Source organism: Portunus trituberculatus, chromosome 47, assembly GCF_017591435.1.
Source record: "Portunus trituberculatus isolate SZX2019 chromosome 47, ASM1759143v1, whole genome shotgun sequence".
Lineage (NCBI taxonomy): Eukaryota > Metazoa > Arthropoda > Malacostraca > Decapoda > Portunidae > Portunus > Portunus trituberculatus.
The window spans coordinates 9,530,549-9,553,048 of NC_059301.1; the positions used below are offsets into that span (position 1 = coordinate 9,530,549).

General features: G+C 41.1%; 1 protein-coding gene across 3 annotated transcripts in view; it reads right to left on the minus strand.

The window, feature by feature from the left end:
• Positions 1-233: 233 nt before the first annotated feature.
• Positions 234-22,500, minus strand: part of LOC123498037 (gonadotropin-releasing hormone receptor-like) — a 190,035-nt gene continuing 167,768 nt past the window's right edge. For 2 of the 3 annotated variants that reach the window (XM_045245114.1, XM_045245115.1), the window contains 3 exons: positions 20,980-21,116; positions 8,021-8,135; positions 234-974 (listed from right to left, as the gene is read on the minus strand). In XM_045245114.1, coding sequence (XP_045101049.1) covers positions 408-974; positions 8,021-8,135; positions 20,980-21,116 — 819 coding nt within the window. In that variant the 3' untranslated portion in view covers positions 234-407. The remainder of the gene's footprint in view (positions 975-8,020; positions 8,136-20,979; positions 21,117-22,500) is intronic. The other variant, XM_045245116.1, reaches the window with a different exon arrangement.

Sequence of the window (22,500 nt, forward strand, 5' to 3'; positions counted from 1 at the left end):
CTTCCCTTCCTCCTCCTGTATTTGTGATTCCTTTTCTTCCTCCTCCTCCTTCTTCCCCTTGTAGTCGTCGATATTATTCTCCTCCTCCTCTACTTCACTCTTCCTCCTCCTCCTCCTCCTCCTCCTCCTCCTCCTCCTCCTCCTCCTCCTCCTCCTCCTCCTCCTCCTCCTCCTCCTCCTCCTCCTCCTCCTCCTCCTCCTCCTCCTCCTCCTCCTCCTCCTATTCTTCCTCTTCCTCCTCCTCCTAATTTTCCACTTCTTTTTGTCCCATTTTTCCTCCCTTTATATCTCCTCCTCCTCTTCCTCTCTCTCTCTAGATGCTCAAAGCGAACAAAAAGCCTTGTTTGTCATAGGTGTTCTTTGGTGAGTGTTCCCTGCAGTCCTCCTTTTCTTCTTTTTCCTCGTCCTTAGAGCTGTGTGTCTAACTCGCAGTTGTTGCCTGGTGTCTGGAGGAGAGAGATTCCGTTGTATTGGTGTGACTGGAGGTCCTTGAGTGACGTGGTGACCAGAATGCCATCCTCGTGCGGCAAGGACTGGCGTGACCTTGTGACTGACCGTGTGATTTGAGGAAGAGCACGCTTATTCCTTTGTTTGGGGCTGTCGTTGGGAGACCAGGAGTCGTCTGCCGCCTTCCTGCCGTTGCTGCTTACCTCAAGGATGTGATGCTTGCGTTTCCTTTTCCTCTCCTCCTCCATACTCCCCGCGGACAGTGTCTCCTCCCTCTCCTCGTCGTCGTCCTCCTCGTCATCGTTCTCGCGCTTCTCCCCAAGGCAAGCCAGAGGGGAGAGGCTGGTGGGGGAGGGATCGTATGACCCAGCGTGCGTTCTTCCCACCGGTTTGAGCCTCCTGCCGTACCGCACAGAGGGTCTCAAGAATTGGTCGCGTCCGCCTCCTTCTTCGTGCGGCCTCCTTGTGGACGCTGCCAAGATGCTCTTCTGGCGGCTGGAGCGTCGCCGGAACGAGTAGCGGACCTGCTGGAGCGAGTAAGGCAGTCAGTACGTTAGTCTCTCTCTCTCTCTCTCTCTCTCTCTCTCTCTCTCTCTCTCTCTCTCTATGCAGTGTGAGCTTTTTACAGGAATTTATGGGGAAAAAGAGGTATTTTTTGGGTACCTCTCATCTGAAAGCCCACCCATTAGGGAGCCTTTACCACAAGCACAAGGTATAAAAAAAAAAAAAAGTAAGGAAGCCATACCTACACTCGGACCGTGGCCAAGATTCGAACCCGTACGCTTGGGGACCCCTCGAACCATAAAGCGCGCGTGGTTTTTCCCCCCACCTCTCTCTCTCTCTCTCTCTCTCTCTCTCTCTCTCTCTCTCTCTCTCTCTCTCTCTCTCTCTCTCTCTCTCTCTCTCTCTCTCTCTCTCTCAAGCTAGCGGCACTGTATGGAGAATAAAGAGAAGTAGAGGCGAAGCGTGGCGGTGAAGAGGAAAACAAAGACGAAGAGAACAAGTATGATATTGCTTGTATGTACGCTAATGTGGAAGAAGAAAAGAAGCATGGGAGAGAGAGAGAGAGAGAGAGAGAGAGAGAGAGAGAGAGAGAGAGAGAGAGAGAGAGAGAGAGAGAGAGAGAGTGTTTGTAGGAAGAGAGTGAGGCTGAAAGATGTTTAAGAGCGGTGCTGTGGATGGGCCGGGACAGGTAAAGAGAGGCTGCGAGGCAGAAACGAGGGGAGGGTGAGGGGACGGGGAGAGATGAGGGTGAAAGACGGCCACCATCTCGATACTTTTGTTCAGGATGACTTTGAGAAGGGAGCGCCAGTAGGATGTTGCTAGTGCCAGAAAGTGAAGAGGAGGACGAGGAGGAAAAAAGGAAGGCTAATAACAATAGGAAGGGATAATTACATGTAGGAAAAATAAAGAGGAATAAGGAGGGGAGTCTTGTAGAGGAAGAATTTAATAGCTGAAATAAAAACGGTATTAGTTATGATAATGGAATGAATACACACATGGAATAAAGGACTGGGAGAAGGAGAGGAAAGAGAGGAAGGAAAGAGAAAAGTAAATGAAAGAAAGAAGGAAGAGACGAACAGGTGAGGAAGAGGAAGGACGTAGAGTACGTAAAATATGGCATATTTAGAGACTTCTGATATAAAACCAAGAAATAAAAGTTTATAGGTAAATACAAATGCCAGACAGACAGACAGAGAGAGAGAGAGAGAGAGAGAGAGAGAGAGAGAGAGAGAGAGAGAGAGAGAGAGAAAATCCTGAACATCTTGGTATTAAGGAGAGACATGGAGGAGAGAGGGATGAAAGATCACCAAGAGGCCTATGTTTGTGCCTCTAGTAAGACAAAAGGGAGGCAGTTTTGTGTGTGTGTGAGAGAGAGAGAGAGAGAGAGAGAGAGAGAGAGAGAGAGAGAGAGAGAGAGAGAGAGAGAGAGAGAGAGAGAGAGTTGGGTCAAAGAGATCTGGGGGGAGGGGGCTCGAGGCCATAGGAGAGGGGAAAGTGGAAAGGGCTGAATTAACAATGAAAGAAGGCTATACTGAGAGAGAGACCGATTTAATTAAGAGTGAAAGGAGGGAAGGAGAGAGTGAAAAAAGCAAAGGACGAAGGAAATAAGGGAAAGGGCGTGAGGGAAAGGAAGGGACTTTGTTATTTCAGGGGCATCATAATTTGTCTTTCTGATCCCCCGAGGGAGTAGAGAGAGAGAGAGAGAGAGAGAGAGAGAGAGAGAGAGAGAGAGAGAGAGAGAGAGAGAGATGTTTGGTCGTAAAGTAGAGTATTCAGGTATATTGGATAAGTAATAGAAATTTAGTGTCGGAAGTCATAGGAGAAACTTTTTATTCCTTCTCCTCCTAACGTTAAGACGACGCTGAGAACCATCGCGGTGCTCAGAACGAACCAGCGTCCTTCCACCATGCGCTTATTTCGACTCCATTTTATCAACCTTTCTGCTTTCACCTTTGCTTTTCATCACATTCTACACCAAACACGGGACGCTAATGAGACTAGAATGATTGTAACGGTGCTCTTCAAACACATCACACGCAAAAAAAAAAAAAAAACAGAAACAAAATCAAAACTTCATTCTTGGATACATAATTTCTGTACTTATTGTTTTCGTATACATTTTTAGATCAAAGCACGTTTAAAAGGAGAGGGTAAAGCCTTAAGGAGACACCTCATATTGCGAGCCTTTCTGCTATGTAATACTGTAAGTATATGAAGAAAGAGTATATTTTTCTCGCCCTCATCTTAATTAGTAAATCCAAGTGGTCGTTTTAGAATGAGAGGAGAAACGAACATCACTCTCCAAAAATTTAGATTGGTACTCCCCTCGCTAACGCAAAGCCAACTCGTAGACTTACAATGAGAAGGGACAAAAAAAAGGAAATAAGAAAAACATTGACGTGGTCGGAGTAAGGAAAAGTCATGGTAAAGGTACAAGGTAAAGAAGTTGTTGAAGGTTAAGAAAACACAGTACATACTCAGGTAGATTAACTTGGTACACAATTCTTGGGTCTCGCTACATACATAATGCCTTGTTGTTTTTTTCTTCCTCCTTTCCCCTTACTTCTACAGTCGTCGCCACTGGTCCACATTTCTCTCTCTCTCTCTCTCTCTCTCTCTCTCTCTCTCTTTTTTCTACTGCTTTTGCGTCCTACCCTCAATTTTTCTTCCCTGCATCACGCTCTCTTACATCCCCTCGCTTTCTCCCCCTCCTCCTCCTCCTCCTCCTCCTCCTCCTCCTCCTCCTCCTCCTCCTCCTCCTCCTTCGCCCTTTACTTTTTCTTATTTTTTTAATCATCTTTTTTCCTCAACCATTCCTTGTATTTTTTGTTTTCTTTCTCACAGCCACTTACAGTTTATCAGTATATCATATTACCCTACAACACACACACACACACACACACACACACACACACACACACACACACACACACACACACACACACACACACACACACAGGCCTATCCGAAGATCGGAAACAATGAGCTCTGAGCTCGTTCCGTAGGGTAACGTCTGGCTGTCTCGTCAGAGACTGCAGCAGATCAAACAGTGAATTACACACACACACACACACACACACACACACACACACACACACACACACACACACACACACACACACACACACACACACACACACACACACACACACACACACACACACAAACTATATTGATTATGGAACCTTTATAAAATAGAATGGATTGAATATTTCTATTTTTCATATATTAAGTGGATGAGATGTGTTTTTGTCTTGTTTTTTTTTTTACTAGGAGAAATACTGGGTCTCTCTCTCTCTCTCTCTCTCTCTCTCTCTCTCTCTCTCTCTCTCTCTCTCTCTCTCTCTCTCTCTCTCTCTCTCTCTCTCTCTCTCTCTCTCCAAAATATTATGAACGCGCCGGTAAAGTGCATGCTAACCACACCAGTAACTAGCCAGCAACATAAATCTTCGTTGAGTTTGTTTTCCTCAACTTTACAGGCAGGTCTTTACGTTTTACTCCAATTTCCTGTGTTTTTTTTTATTCCCACGTTTTTCAACACCATTTCATTTTTTCCTCCGTTTTCTCTCTCTCTCTCTCTCTCTCTCTCTCTCTCTCTCTCTCTCTCTCTCTCTCTCTCTCTCTCTCTCTCTCTCTCTCTCATATCTTCTTCTCCCCCAACCTCTACCATTACTCGTCCTTCTCTCCCTCCTCTAAAAGTTTGGCTCCCAACTGGAAGACCAACTATTTTCATTTTATTGGGGTTTACTTTGCTGCACACACACACACACACACACACACACACACACACACACACACACACACACACACACACACACACACACACACACACACACACGCGTACGTTTATGTTAAGCAGTGCAATTGAACACTTTAATGTCAGTACAGAAAAAAAAAAGATGAAACAATAAGATACTTGAAACGAAACTGCCTCTGAATTGGTTTGACATAGGTTGCTATCGAATGTGGTGTTTTTCTGCTCTATTTCAATCAGTAGGCCATTCGTTTATGTCAGTCAATCAATTAGTCTAGCTTTCTTCTCATCAGACATTCGGTTAACCCCTTCAGTACCATGACACATTTCCATTTCATTCTGCTTACTATTTGGTGATTTTATACAGCTCCAGAAACTTAATGTGGGGATTAAAATAGTGAAGACTCTGACCATTAATCTTCTGACCTCCATAGACCCTTCCTAATGTCAATAAATTGGAATAATCATGCACAGATCTCAAGGTACAAATGTGTCCCAGTACTGAGGGGATTAATCATGTAGTAGGTAAGCTTGAGCACTGGTGAGTCTTTTATTCAGCAAATCAGTCGGGATCTTATCTATAAAGTTGTTATCTAGCCAGCCAGTCAGCCAGTCAGTCAATCGGTGAGTCAGTCAGTATTTAGCGAAGAAAGGATTTAGCCAGCCAAGATTTAGTATTTAGCAAGAAACTTAAAAGGTATGAAGTCATATCAGATTACAAGAATCGAGAGAGAGAGAGAGAGAGAGAGAGAGAGAGAGAGAGAGAGAGAGAGAGAGAGAGAGAGAGAGAGAGAGAGAGAGAGAGAGAGAGAGAGAGAGAGAGAGAGAGAGAGAGAGAGAGAGAGAGAGAGAGAGAGAGAGAGAGAGAGAGAGAGAGAGAGAGAGTGTCTCAAAGCAATCTAATATAAGTCACGGTGTAATATATCAATATTTAAAGTAGTGTAAAGTACCATTAATCAAAATATGGATGAAAACTAAAAAAAAAAATAATAATTTGAGTGGTAATTTTCTGTCTTTTGTTGCATGATGAGGACAATTAATGAAATAATCACGTAATCAACAAAAAACTAATAAATACAAGTGAGAGAAAAAAAAAAAAAACACAGCCAACTGATAGCATTGTAATAAAGGTGGTGGCGTCGTTTTGTCACAGGCTGATTGGCAGAATTGTAGCAGGAAATGTAACGATAAATTATTACTGAAAGTTCTTCATTTCTTCCCTCCATGTACAAACGAGATCTATTTCTAGTGTGATTACATGTGTCTTTATTATTATTATTATTATTATTATTATTATTATTATTATTATTATTATTATTATTATTATTATTATTAATACTACTATTCATATTTAGTATTATAATTATTATTACTATTATTACTATTATTATTATTATTATTGTTATTATTATTATTATTATTATTATTATCATCTTTATCATTATTATTATTGTTATTATTATTATTATTATTATTATTATTATTATTATTATTATTATTATTATTATTATTATTATTATTATTATTAGTAGTAGTAGTAGTAGTAGTAGTAGTAGTAGTAATAGTAGAAGTAGTCGTAGTAGAAAAGTGGGCGGTAAGTAAACACGCTGATGCAAGGTATGTACAATATTCTTTAACGTTTCGGTAATACAAACATCATTCGAAAAAAAAAAAATTTCTGAAGATAATTGTACAACTGAAACATTAAAGAATATATCAAATACCTTGCATCAGCTTGTGCTTCCCTTTCACCCACTCTGTAACATTTGTTTAGATATACACAGTTGTAATAAAAGTAATATTAGCAGTACTAGTAGTAATAGTTGTATTAGTAGTATTTGTAGTAGTAGTGGTAGTAGTTGTAGTAGTAGTAGTAGTAGTAGTGGTAGTAGTAGTAGTACTAGTAGTAGTAGTAGAATGCTATCATGTTTTCTTTTTTTCTTTAAGAGTGTATTTTTTATTACGAACACTGATATGGCAAAACTACTTACTTATGAAAAAAAAAAAAAAACTAATTCTTTTATAATATTGCTACAAGATTAGTAGTTTCATGGAAGTTAGTTCACTTGGAAAAGTTTTCATAACATTACTTGGACATAGATATATTTTCATCGCTGTTTTATGTTTGCCATCTGGCCATCTCATAGGTATACATTCGTGATGCATTAAGCCCCGTGTCAACATAAAGCTGTATCTACATCAGCACCATTAACTTTCATTGCACCTACACTTAATCATTTGTACCTGCAATATATCTGGCTTACATCACCTCCTACGCTTATCTGCTTTCATTTCAACACCTTCACCACATTATCAACCTACACACACACACACACACACACACACACACACACACACACACACACACACACACACACACACACACACCGGCCGGGTGGAGATATTGTGTGTGTCTCCTTTCACGTGTAGCCCCTGTTCTCCTAGCAGTGAGTAGGTACGGGATGTAATTCGAGGAGTTGTGACCTTGTTGTCCCGGTGTGTGGTGTGTGCCTGGTCTCAGGCCTATCCGAAGATCGGAAATAATGAGCTCTGAGCGCGTTCCGTATGGTAACGTCTGTCTGTCTCGTCAGAGACTGCAGCAGATCAAACAGTGAAACACACGCTCAGGTACTCACGGAATTGAAAACAGAAAATTTTTGAGTAACCATAAAGGAAACACTTTGATGAAAGAATATGTTTTTAGAAGTGTTAATGTGTGTGTGTGTGTGTGTGTGTGTGTGTGTGTGTGTGTGTGTGTGTGTGTGTGTGTGTGTGTGTGAAATAAAATTGTACGAACAATACTTGTGTCTAAAGAAAATAATCTCTTTAGTTTTTCCTTGTAATTTTTTGACGCTTTTTTCCTTCCCATCTATAAGTGTTATCAATAATCCTGAGGGCAGGCAAACGGAGCTGGAATAATGGACGCGAGACAAATCAGCTGAGAGACATGTAGCAACAGATTGAAAGGCAAGGAGTGAGAGACAAGGCGTGTCGTGGGGGGCGTGGGGAAGGACGGCAAGGAGTGTGTGGGTAGATGGATACAAGTAGTGATAATAATTTAAAACGATGGGAGGAACTGAAAGCTTGGGAGAGACAGTAAGTGGTGTGTGTGTGTGTGTGTGTGTGTGTGTGTGTGTGTGTGTGTGTGTGTGTGTGTGTGTTGTGTTCAGAGTTTAGCAGCGTCGTCTAAAAGAGATTACTGGAACTGTTGTGTGTGAGGATGAATTACAGCAATGACATGAATTAGCAGACAGATGGAACGCTGAATACACACACACACACACACACACACACACACACACCGCGGAGACTCACCCCGTCCTCAAACACGTTAACCACCGAAGTGTCGAGGTCAGCCCCGGAGCTCCTGTAGGTGGTGAAGCGGGAGCTGGCGCGGGTGCTGGCCCGGTACTGCAGGTTGGAGCCCGTTCTGCGCGAGACACGGGTACGGGGTTAGTTAGGCTGAGGGATTGGCTGGGGACAGGGCACTTAAGGATGGGTTAAGTTAGTAGAGGTGTTAGTGGGTTAGTAGAGAATATGTGCTGCCTGGATTAGAATAGCTTATGTTAGTGGGTCTCTTGGTTTGTTAGTGAGCTTCCTGGTGGGTTGGTATTGACGGGGAACAGCTTAGATTAGAGAAGGTTAGGTTAGAGGACTTCTCGATGAATTACATGGGATTAAGAGTATTTCATAATGGTTAGGTTAAAGCTAATTGCATGCAGATTTGTTAGTCTAGTATAGAGTAGCAGGAATGCCTCGAAGAAATGTAAGTTATGCGAGTATAGTATCTGTTTTGGTAAAGAATGGCTCATGCTGGGGAAATAGAAGCGCTTGGCCTTGACGGAACAGCTTTTTCAGAGTATTCCGAATTTTTCAGCAGGGCTGCGGTGAAGGAGTGTCTATACTCAATCATCACTGTCGTAACCCTTGGAGTCACATGTGTGGAGCATAAACAATCGGGGAGTACGTAGAAACTGTATTCCTTTGATCTCCGCATATATCATGGAATCGCACTCATATCATGGTAGTGGATGTACATATCTACTTGATATTTATACCATAAGTATTATGATAATGCCAGACATTAACAACGTAGTGATTGACAGTCACAACAACATTGCTACCTATTCCATGCGGAGCATTTGTGACAACAGTAAACTTGTGTGTGTGTGTGTGTGTGTGTGTGTGTGTGTGTGTGTGTGTGTGTGTGTGTGTGTGTGTGTGTGTGTGTGTGTGTGTGCGCACTTGCGTCATTTTCTGTTTCTCTTCACTTAGTTGTCTCTTATTCATACTGGCTCTGAATAATGCTTTCTTTTTCCTCTCTCTACTTGTATTTGAGAAGGACGTGTTTAATTAGATGCATACGTGTGTGAGTGTTTACGTGTCTGTGTTCGAGCACGCATGTGCTTTCATGCACGTGTGTATGCTATTTAATCATAACATATGAGGAATGGTTAGATAAGATGAACAAGGAATGTGTATTTTATGCAGATACGTACTATGGGGTTAATGGATGGAATGTTACCGTCTGGCTGTTATAGTTTGGTGGTTTGGAAATTTGCTAATTTGCGGAAACTGATAAAGGGATTATTATTTATTGGTGAGATGGAAAGGGTGAGACAGAGGACGCAACCTTGAGAAAAACCTTCGTGCTGAGGAAACCACGAAAAAGTTGTTCGTTTAGTTAGATATGAAACATACGATGAGAGAGGTGGTTTTGTGAGAAAGGATGTTTCTAAAAATGAGGCATGTCTACATCTCATTGTATTGTGAACTTCAACTAAATAGGAAAAAACACACACATATAGCAGAGTGTATGTAAAAGGGAAAGACAGGAAATAATATTCTTGTGTATATAAGGGCATTAAAAATAGTGAATGTTTCCTGTAACCATGTTGTAACGGAAAGAGGAGACATTGGGATTCAAAATGTCATAGTTTACCGATGTTGATGATATGTTTACAGTTTACTTAACAGAGTGAATAAAGAAGGATAATCTTACGAAACATAATGACTCTTCACGAATTTGCCTAAAGGAATGAATATAGTAACACAGAAACTTTTGAGCAGTTATTATCAGAGATGTAGAGAATGATGAGGTGGTTTGTAAGAAAATGTTTGAAAAAGCTTTATTGAAGTCCGTGTAGTTCTTGACTTGTGTCTTTCCATGAATGAAAAATGTAACAGAGAGAGAGAGAGAGAGAGAGAGAGAGAGAGAGAGAGAGAGAGAGAGAGAGAGAGAGAGAGAGAGAGAGAGAGAGAGAGAGAGGACTTCTACGGAATACAAAGTAATATAAATAGTCAAGTAATCCTGAGACAAGATAAGTTCCATTACTGAGAAGTCTGATGTATTACTGCACCTCAGTGTGTGTGTGTGTGTGTGTGTGTGTGTGTGTGTGTGTGTGTGTGTGTGTGTGTGTGTGTGTGTGTGTGTGTGTGTGATGTTATACGTATTATCTTTATCACTGATATGGAGGTCCTGAATGAGTCTCGTGCAAGAAAAAAAACTCCGGGAAGTGGTACTGCAGCAGACGATGGCATGATGATAACGGCTCAGAGGAACATCTGCAGCGAAGAGTGTGAGAACGAGAGGAGTGCTTGGATAATGGTTGGCAGGAGGAAAGGAGAGGAAAGGAGCAAAGTGTAAAAGAGAATGAACGCATGAGACAGCTAGGCCAGATTAGTGAATTGAAGCAGCTGGGAGCAATGGTGGACTGCATTGGAGGGATTGAACGTGAGTTGACAAGACGATCAGGATCAAAATGGGCAAAGGAGAGAGACAAAAAAGGAGTAGTGATACACTAATAATAAAAAAATGATGCTACTGAGGCTCCGAGTAAACAGCGGATTTACTCTTCTTGCAAGTGGTTGGTTCTCTTTGATCGTCCATTTCCACACAAGTTTTGTCATGGATAGAAGGGTGCACGCGTAGACACACACACACACACACACACACACACACACACACACACACACACACACACACACACACACACACACACACACACACACACACACATACACAGACACGTGCGCGAGCTTAGGCATTGAGCTGTGTAGACTTAATATGTTCTCTTCTCAGAAGACTTATTTCATCTCGTCTCTGGTTTACATAACTCTCTATTCCACACTATTTCTTATACTTTATGATACAGAGAAGTACTGAACACACACACACACACACACACACACACACACACACACACACACACACACACACACACACACACACACACACACACAGAAAAGTTCTCTCTCTCTCTCTCTCTCTCTCTCTCTCTCTCTCTCTCTCTCTCTCTCTCTCTCTCTCTCTCTCTCTCTAACACATAGACAAGGTACTATTTCACTCTTTCCTGAATAATTACACTTGAAGGTCTTGAAAATCTGTCTTTATTAGAATATGTTCTAACTTCTCTCTTTCCACAAGTCTCATCATGATCTTCTCCGGTAATAATAAGGTTTAGTCAGAATGTTTATGTTTTTCATGTGGCCTCATAGAGTGTTGCTATGATAATTTCATTCCTTTAATTCAAAAAACAATACTATTACCTCTCGCAAGATTAACATTATTTATCTCTGCGAAGATGTTCTTGTGTTACGTTGACTGTTTGAGGAAATCATTAACGCCCGTGTGATGTATCACGTTGGGGATGCTGCTTCCCCTCTCCGTTACAACGTGATTACCACAGAAAAATGGAAAAAAAGGGCAGCTTTCAAGTGATTTCCCTATCCCTCAGTTTCCCAAATTTACATACTCTCCCTCATCTTTTTCTTCGAGGCAGTTAATTAAGTGACTGTTCTGTCCCTTCATGTGCTTCTCAATGTTGACGCCTTTGCTGTGAGTCAACGCAACCGATTCCCATTAACCCCGCTTACACTCTCTTAGTCAGCTACTCCTGTCATATGTAAGTGGGCTGTGGTATATGATCTCCTCTGGTGTTGTTTTTTTAGTTGTAAGAGCCGTAATAGCACTGGCCAGGTAAGGATTGCATGAATTATGAGAAATTGAGGTAACAGAAGTCAAACCTGTAATGTGGAGAGGCGTGTCGTGTATGGCAAACAGATGGCAGACTGACTGAACCACGGACCGATCAGTGATGAGGCCACGGAAATAGTTTAGGCCCCACTTGCAAGCTAGGAATGAATAAACTACAGTACTACGTGTGTCTCCCTGATATAACACGCGATGTCATGTAATTTTATCGTATATTTAAACACAGATCATATTCCAACAATTGTCTGAGCTCCGTCCACATGTGACGTCACAAGCGAGACGGAACACAAGTGCTAGGCTCCAGACACCCTTCCGATACAGACTCTCACGGAAATCGGAAATATACGCCCTGCCAGGCCAACCGCACTGGTCGGAGTGGCTCCACAAAGGTGACGCTCTGCTGCTGGCTGCCTCACTTTCTGCTTTCTCTGCGATTCTCTGCCTAAAGCAAACCTTCTCTCCTTTCATCTCACGCGGAGCAAAGAGTAAGAGGAAGCTTTTCTTTGTTGATGCTCTCTCTCTCTCTCTCTCTCTCTCTCTCTCTCTCTCTCTCTCTCTCTCTCTCTCTCTCTCTCTCTCTCTCTCTCTCTCTTTTTCTTTGACTATAAATAAATAATAATAAACCACGAAAACTGACATGGACAATTACAATAAGTGTTTCATCTTTGCGATCAATAACAGGCATACCATTTGCTCGAAGGTAAAGCGGGTGAGTCAATTGAAGGGAGGAATTGCAAGTTGGTCGGTTTTAGGAGGCAAAGTGTGAGTATCAGGCGTGTTTGTTCTCACGCGGTCTCAAAACTCTAAATTGATTTTTTTCAGTTTTTTGTTGTTTTATTTGACATCTTTTCTTCTGATAGATCTCGAGAATATTGGCTATAACCAACCCTAATATCACTGACAAGGAACAAACGTTGGTGTATTGATATGTCTCTTGTTTTAAAGTTATGTGTAAAGTCTACTAAATAAAATAAATCATGTTACTGAGAATAAATGATATGGAAAGAAGTGTGAAAATAAGGAAAATATGTCGAAACACTATATTGTGGGTTCCTTTCAGGTGATAATTGTGTCGCAGCCTGTCTATTAAATCTTTTCATTGGTTGCCACGCCCTAATGTCTCTTTAGTGTCCGCATCTTGACTGGGTTTACGTAGCGCTGTTGACTGACGAAAGGGTTAACTGCTACTCGTTTCACTCGATAAAAGATCTCAAACTGACGATGACGTAGTAATATTTTTGCGTATCCCAGTGATAAAACAGATATTTTCTTGTTTATGGTCCTAATAAAACCCTCCAACCATTTCATTATATCCAACATCATAACTTCAGGTATGTAAATATGCCAAGCCATTCAGTTGACTCACTGGCCTGGTGTTTGCGTGCAGAGCGAGAATTTATAATCATGTTGTATGTGTGTTGGGAGGATTTAGATTTAGGAACATTGACTGGAATCTGATACTGGGAAACATGTGAGCAGAGAACTTTTTAGATGTAATTCAAGACATCTTTTTGGAGCGAACAATGTGAGTAATACTTTAAACTTAGTCATGAAAAATAGAGCTGGAAACAGTTACAGGTGTGCAAGTCAGGAGGCAGCTGGAAAAATTATGAAATTGTGAAACTAGGTTATGTTTGAAACAGGAAGACTACAGAATTAAGCAGGATAGCCGACTTTCAGCGAAGAAATTTCAAAAAAGGTTATAGAAAATATTTCCAGGGTATGAACTAACAATGGAGGAAAAAGAAACGCTGAGAGAATTAAGCAGGATAGCCGACTTTCAGCGAAGAAATTTCAAAAAAGGTTATAGAAAATATTTCCAGGGTATGAACTAACAATGGAGGAAAAAGAAACGCTGAGAGAGAGACCTTTGGATATAATGAGAGAAGTAGGGCATGGAGCTAGTGATGAAATGACGCGTAAGGGTGTGGTGAGGGTGTGGTGAGGGTGGTGGGAGGTGGAAAGGGAGACAGAAAGGGATGGTCTTGGTATGTGGAGAGGTGTAATTAAGGCAGAGATGAAAGGGTAGAGAGAGGCGTAACAGTGTGGTGGGGGAGACAGATCAAGCTGATATGGGTGAGATGAATAGGGTAAAATAGGGTTGTGGAGGGGGCCAAAATGGTAGGATAAGGAGAAGTCAATGCAAATGAAGTAAATAAATATTTTGTTGATTAATTACACGATGGTGGATGGAAACTATTCCAAGTAGAAAAATAAGATAAAAGAATGAGTCTAAATAGATTACTGATATACTGAAACACTACATTTATTTAACAAAGAGATAATGAAAAATGAAGTAGATTGGAAGAAAAGTTTGTTCCCAAATCCAAATTTTACACTATTGAAATAACACAAAAATGCTGTCAATGAAAGGATGTTTGATATCATTTGAAAATAACTAAATTCACAAAAGATGCCGTTAAGGTGACAGGAAGTGAATACAATCTCAGATTTTCGGAGAACAGATAAAATGTTAATGGCGAATAATTTGTCCTAATTAAATCGTATGTAATACGAAGGACATTAGGAATCACTCAAAGCACAGGGTGAAGAAGGATTCACAGAATGGCTTCTCCAGGGGAAGTCATGCCTCACGAAATTGTAAGTTAATTAGGTCAGATTGATGCAACCTACATGCAGGTGATTTGGAGAAATTAGATAAAAATTTGAAAATGGAATTTTGTATTAACAAATGCAAAATATTGGTGAACATTGTTACAGGAAATTAACATAACAGGTTGGAAGTCAAGAATGATCATAGGATGAAAAAAAATATATTCATTCTTTCTTTTGATCTCTGTCTCGAAAACAATGCAGAGACGCAAGCAATACAGCAAGTCATATTAATGAAAGTTAGAAAAGAACAAAGACGAATCCCGAAATACTAAGATCAAAACTGTATTTTTCGCTGTTCATACACACCTGTTCAAAATCCTCTGCCAGCCTTGTTAATTTCTCAGTATCTGCTACCTGTGATATGTCATCCACAAATAGTAATGTATTCAAGATGCAATTTTTACTGTATTATTACCAGACCCAATCCTCTACCAAACATTCCAACATTATCTTTCCTCACCACATCTAAGTGCTAAACAGCCATGATGACAATACACATTCCTCACTTAACATCACCTTAACAGCAGACCATTCACCTGTGTTGCTTTCTACTCTTACACATGTTCTACTGCTTACATAACAAAGAAAAACTTCAAGGCATTCCATATCCTCCTTTATCATTGATGACATATAGGTTCTCAAAATCCATAAAATCACAAAATACTTCCCTCTCTTTCGCTATATACTTTTCACAAATCTCATTTACATCAAACACCTGAAGTAGTACATAGTTTCTCTCTTCTGATGTCTACTTGTACTCGTCGTCGTCGTCGTCGTCGTCGTCACACATTACTCAATCTGTACATACCTTCTCTGATTCCCTCTATTAATACCTTATCTACCATACTCAATAAACTGATGCCTGTGTGATTAGACCTCTCATAGCTATCACCTCCTTTTTTCATGCAATGGAAGCACATATCATATACTTGCGCACTCCAACGGTAGCATGCTTGCCAGAAACACACTCCATGATACTGAGTCACCCCGCCTGCCTTCAAACACTCCGCTACACATAAATTCAGACTTATGCTTTTTCATTTTTATCTCCATTACTGCTGCCTACACCTTCTCCTTCGTTATACTTGCCACATTCATCTTTCCCTATCACGTTAACTCTAGCACCTCTCATATACTACAATATCAAGCTCTCTCCCCTCCTTCACATTTAGCAGTTTCTCAAAATACTCTCCCCATCTCCTTCCCACCTCATCCTCCACTTTCATCTGTTCCTCGCTTCTATATGCTCCTTTCATAATTCTCTTCACCTTTTTCCGGAACATTTTCATCTTCGATTTATCCATTTAGTACTGGGACACATTTTTACCTTGAGTTTTGAGTATTATTAAACGATTTTATTTACATTACTAAGGGTCTATTGGGGCAAGAGGATTGATGGCCACAGTCATCACTATTTTAATCCCTCATATAAGTTTCTGAAGTTTTATTAGATCACCAAATTATAAGGAAAATGAATATGGGAATGAGTCTAACTGAAGAGGTTAAATATGCCCCGTTAACTTCCTCAACGAAGGGAAAATTACATATCTTTTCTCTCTCTCTCTCTCTCTCTCTTCATATGGTAGTCTTCAATTCATGCAAGGTTCAGTTGAGCTCATACCAGCAACACTTTCCCGCGCGGCATTCCAGTACTGAGCCTTGTGGACAGTCTCGTTCATCACTACAACGGTGAGTCTTAAATAAATCCGCGCTTCAGTGTTAGAGTCAGTCACTTGATCAATGGGGTTTATGTTTCGGACTTGATAATGCGAACGTGTCCCCACAACAAACCTGCCTCTGGTTATTTTGTATTCTGTCCGTCCTGTGGCAGTTTTATGAATTCCTGTATGTTTTTTTTTTTTCTTATTCTGCTCAATCTGTTTATTTTTCTGTTTAGTTTGTTTGTCAAGCTAATTATGTGCATGTTTTATCTATTTATTTATCTGTATATTCACTTGTTAATGTAATTATCTTTTGTTTGTGTCTATTGAAGTTTCTCCTCTCTCCTTTTTCTCTCTCTCTCTCTCTCTCTCTCTCTCTCTCTCTCTCTCTCTCTCTCTCTCTCTCTCTCTCTCTCTCTCTCTCTCTCTCTCTCTCTCTCATCAAATAGCGGGTCTCTGACAGCAGATTTTTCTCCTTTGAGTAGGTTTCTTCTTTTCTGAAGTTTGCCTCAAGGGAAGAGAGTTTTAGGTGGAATCTTGGGTCAGGTTAGTAATATTCGTGACTCCAACGATGACATGGACACGTGAACCCTGGTGGATCATAAGACAAAGGTTCAAAGGGAGACTAGACAAGGAATATTAATACACACTTTAATGCGAAAATGTTGAGACGAATTCTGATATACAAAGACACGGTTTTACTTTGATGGTGTGGCAGTGTTCAATATTGGTTGTGTCGCGTAGGTCAGAGAGAGAGAGAGAGAGAGAGAGAGAGAGAGAGAGAGAGAGAGAGAGAGATATATGACCACAAATTTATTCGTTCCTGATATAAAGAATGTAAACAAACTAAGAAATACTTTAGTTATGTATTGAGCGAGTAATGGCGGTGTTGATGCTGGTGATGGTGGCTGTGGCGGTGGTGGCGTTATTAAGCAGGTGAAATAGACGAAGCGAAGAGCGATGGGATAAAATAGTGGTGAGAGACAGACACTTCAATGGAGGAAAGAGAAACTAATGTGGTTCCTGAAATACATACGGTGCCTTGTGACCTGCTAAGCTACTAAACCACTTGTGGGTGTTTGTTTGGCGTCAAGTATACTGGTGCGGATGTGTGTGTGTGTGTGTGTGTGTGTGTGTGTGTGTGTGTGTGTGTGTGTGTGGAAGGGAAGGATGGTTGAGTTGATGGAAAGACTTGTGTGTGTGGCTTTAGGTAACGTGATAAGAAAGTTAGTGGAAAACACTCCACTTTCATTAGAGCCATTGCACACACACACACACACACACACACACACACACACACACACACACACACACACACACACACACACACACTGATAAGAGACGACGGAGTAAAGAAAAAATGGAAACAGAAAACTGCGAAATTAAATAAGAAAAAAACACAAATTTCCTGTGCTATTTCTATTATGTCGTATTGCAATAAAGTAAAACATTTCCAGTCGCAGTCTGAGGCCGTGAAAACACTCTTATATAATATCACGTAGTATTAGTAGCAGTAGTAATAGTAGTAGTAGTAATAATAATAGCAGTAGTGAAAGTAGGTCGTGGTGACTGGGGTGATGGCAGCAGCGGTGGCTTTAAAGGTGATATTTATCAAACGTTTCCTTACCCTATACAATGTGAGCGAAAGTGAAAGTGAGTGAGTGAGTGAGTGAGTGAGGGGTGGGTGGGTGGATCAGTGAGTGAGTGGGTGTGCGAGCGAATGAGATAGGGATGAACAGGGTGTTGGAAAAGTTCTAGGTCAGGAATGTTTATTAGTGTCACGCGTTGCCTCGGGAATGCTGGCTGATCTACCCTGTGCTGTCTGTCTGTGTCTGGCACCCTGTCTGTGTTGACGCTAATGTGTGCGTTGTTCAATAACCATGTGTGTGTGTGTGTGTGTGTGTGTGTGTGTGTGTGTGTGTGTGTGTGTGTGTGGGCGTGCGTTTGCGTGTGAGTGCCTCAGGTCATGGAGTGCGAAAAGTGTGGTGACGCGTGTGGGTTGAGTGTTTTTGTTTTAACAGCGTGTGTGTGGGACAAACAAAGGGGAGAGAGAGATAGAGACAGAGAGAGAGAGAGAGTAGTGGGATGGGGGGATGTAAAAATAGAAATATGCTTATTCTCAGACAATCGTGAACGTTTCCTTTCACGAGATTGTGTAGGATTGATGTCTTTGATGCCATCTTGTGTAAAAATACTCTGCGGTGGTGAAGTTTTCTACCTGTAGTAGTATTAGTAGTAGTAGTAGTAGTAGTGGTAGTGGTGGTGGTGGTGGTGGTGATAGTAGTGATGGTGGTGATGAAAGTAATTATAGTAGTAATAGTTGTTGATGTTTTAATAGTGCTATCATTTCTAAAATTCTGTGGTCAAGGCAATACATAAAACGTCCACTGAGCTGTCACTTTCATCAGAGGAGATTAAGAACATTCATACTTACATTGACAAATATTTCTGAACATCCGTTTTCAAGAAGTGAAGTTAAAGTTTTCTTAGTATTTCTTTTTTAAATTCTTATTATAATTTGAATCGTTTGTGGAAAGAAAGAGTTATTTATTGCTACCCTATGTCCTTCATTATCTAATTCATATTGTCAATCCGTAAGTTTTTTTTTCCGATGTAAATAATTCAATATGTATTTGTAATTTATGAGATTTTACATTACTCTATATTTTCTTTTTACTGGAGTAGACCAAAGCAGACAGAGGTTTTGAGAGGAAGGAAGTCCCTCAAGTGGCGCTAATGAAAGGGCCCTGACGGAGATACTGAGACATCGAGACTCAATTTGCTATTATTGGCAGTCATGATGTAAGGAGTCTCTCTCGTGATAGTAATTTTGACAACATTAATGATGATGGTGACGATGATAGTAATTCAATCTTAACCTCTTCAATACTGGGATACATTTTTACCTTGAGATTTATGAACAATTAGACCAGTTTTTTTGACATTAGGAAGGATCTATGAAAGTCAGAAGATTAATGGCCACAGTCTTCACTATTTCAATCCCCTACATGAGTTTCTGATGCTGTATTAAATCACCAAATAGTAACCAGAATGAATATGAAAACGCGTCATGGTACTGAAGGGGTTAAATATCCATAAACATGCTCTGACAGTATCATGCATAGATCCAGTGACAAACATAATCGCGACATAAATACTTGGATGAACTATGTGTGTGTGTGTGTGCGTTCTTTCTGTTAACCCCCCACAACTAAGTTCCTCGTTAACATGCATTGCCACGCGTCACACTTTACATTTCTTGGCAAACTACTTCCTCCATTAATATGTATTGCTGCTCCTCTCGCTTTATGGTTCTTGCCACAATTACTCTATCCGTAAGCCAATTAATTTCGATGTTAAAATGGAGTACTAACATAGAACTTAGTCATAACGCAACCCAGCACGCTACTCTCACTTACAATCAATAGCCTCCTCTTCTGGTCAGCAGTGTGGAATTTAATTTATGTATTTATGTTCTATTAATTTATCTGTTATTTTTATTGTTAGTGTAAAAAAAAAAATGTTGGCTAAAACCAACTACAAATTTGAAGGAAATAGGTTAATTTCAATAGATATGTTAAGTGGAAGGATCAAATAAGGCTTAGGTGTCTTGAAATCTCTCTCTTGAAAGGGTTCGAGTCATAGGAATGAGGTAATACAGGAGCAAACAAAGAGTTCCACACACTCTCTCTCTCTCTCTCTCTCTCTCTCACACACACACACTCTCTCTCTCTCTCTCTCTCTCTCTCTCTCTCTCTCTCTCTCTCTCTCTCTCTGCCTTCTACCTGGCTCTTGCTCCTTCATTAATCTTCTGAGGTCCCTCCTGTTCAATAGCCTCTTGTTCCGGTAAGTCTTCGCCCTGATTAGCGAGGCTGGCTGGTGAATACTGAGCAGTAACTGGCGTACCTGTGCCCTTCCTTCGTCTTGCTGAGGACAGGCTCACCTATCTTGAGTGCTCTTCTCTGTCCTTAGTATGTCGTATTTTGTGTTTTTACGATTGTTCTCATTCGTGTATTTGTTGATGTTCTGTTCTCTGTATCATGAAATCATTACTATGTTTTGTTATCGTGAATATCAAATGGTTGGGTGAAATAGCTCTAACGTTCAGTGTTTTATTTGGGAAACGACGGAGTATTAATGGTGTTATTTTAGCCAGTGAACCAGAGAGCGTTAAACCATGGAGATGTTTGTCTTTTCTATTTTTTTACGCAATTGGGGAGCATGGCCAAAGGCAATAAAGAAATGGAAGAAAATGGCCCACTGGAATACCAGCTCCCCTAGAGTTATCAAGAGTTATCCAAAAGTAAGGGATAAATGCCTTGACACCGACAATTAAACGCACAGTAGAATACCATATTACTAATCATTAACCTATGTATACACCTGAAAAAGGATAGGTGTGCATAGACCCGAATACCTTTTCTTCAACCGAACAAGATTTATAACAGGAGAACTGATAGGTGGGGTTGTAGTCAAGCACAACGGGAAACACGCAACCAGAACCTTAGGAATCACTGGACCACGAAACTGTAAACACTTCACACACACACACGAGACAAGCAAGCGTGATGAATACACTAGTTTCAATCACCCTTTGTTTACAGTTCCCTCTCGCTGTGGTTGATGTTGCATGTATTTCACTCACGGTCTGCTCTTACTCTTCTCACATATAAATAACTTGTCATGCATCCAGTAGATATCTTCAGCTGAGTGGAAAAGACACGATGCACTACACACACCCTTGTTCACTCCGCCCCGGTCATTATAAAGGACAATGTGCTTCCTGCTTCTTGACGGGACCGAAAACAATGGGTGATGAGCAATACCTGTTACTGATCCGAGCCGTGATGAAGCTCCACTTTGTTTCAGATTTAAGATTGAAGATTAGTGGCTGGTGTCTCGTGATAATCAAGAAAAATAGAGAGGACTGTTGACTTTCCTTTTAGAAGCGTCATTAGGAGAACATAAAGACAAAGAGGAGTACAAAGAGAAGTTCGTCCTACCTGTTGATTACTATAAGGTTGAAAGACGTCCTCCGTTTGTGGCAGTGACACAGGTGGAAGGCGCCGTAAATGATCGGGTTGACGAGACTGTTGGACATCCCGAAGAAAAATATGCCCGATTGTAGTTCCGCTGCCACCTGGGGACAACAGAGAGAGAGAGAGAGAGAGAGAGAGAGAGAGATTAGTTTAGGTCCGCGCCTTATATCATACATCACATACATTTTAAAACCCACAGTGTCCTTACATGACAGACGTGACTGCTCCATTCTGCCCACCCTTGCTCGTATATTGCGTGGCGAGGGGAAAGAAAATATATTAGGTTTTTTGGGTAGTGTATTTCATTGCACAAACGAGCTCTCTCCCCTAACTGAGATTATCCTCGAACGCAAGCAGTAGTAACAGCGAGACTGACTGCAGCAGAATTACCTAATAGCAGGAGAGCAGTTGTATGGACGTTAGCAGTAATATCAGCAACAACAGTACCACTAGTATGGCGCATGCTTCACATATATTGGGAGGTTTCACTCATGCACCTCTTTTAGGCAGAATGGAATCAAAAGCTTTTCGTCTTATCAACTCTTCTGTTCTACCTTGTTGTCTCCGGAATCTTTCTCATCATCGCAATGTTGGATCTCTTGCTATCATCTATTGCTATTTTCACGTTAACTGCACATCTAACCTTGCTAACTGCATGCCTCTCCTCTTCCTTCGGCCTCGCTGCACAGGACTTTATTCTTTCTCTCACCCCTATTCTGTCCACCTCTCTAACACAAGAGTCAAACAATGTTCTTGTTCTTACTGTTCGGGAACTGGCACCTGGGTGCTTCTTTATTTTATTGCAGTTTCGTGACTCTTGGCCGGTGGCCTCCTACGTAACAAAAGTAGTGATGACAGTACTGGGTTGGGCTATAGGAGCAGATAGGGTAACTGACCAAGGGCAACTTAAAACGCAAAAATCAGGCCCACTTAGTTGCCAGTCCCCTCGCAGGTCTGAGAGAGTTAGCTAAAAAATAAAGGGATAAACGTCTTGAAACCTCCCTCGTAAATGAAGTCAAGTCATATATAAGTCTGAAAATACGGGAGCACGTAGGGAGTTCCAGAGTTTACCAGACAAAGGAATGAATGATTGAAAGTACTGGATAACTCTTGCATTAGAGAGTTGAACAGAGTAGGGGTGAGAAGATGAAGAAAGCCTTGTACAGGAGGTCACAGGAGGAGGGGCGGCATGCAGTTAGCATTAAAATAGCGGTAGAGGATAGAAAGAGGCTGAAGACAATCAGTCAGAGGAGGGGAGTTGATTAAATGAAAAGGTTTTCCTTCCACCTTGTCTGATAAAACTGTGTCAGTGGAGCACCCCAAACATGCGAAGAGGATTGGTAGTTGTGTGATATGTAGAAAATGTACATCTTTCTTGGTCACATATGAATGGTGAAAATATATTGGAATTCGCGCGTGTGTGCATATGTGTGTGTGTTTCACTGTTTGATCTGCTGCAGTCTCTGACGAGACAGCCAGACGTTA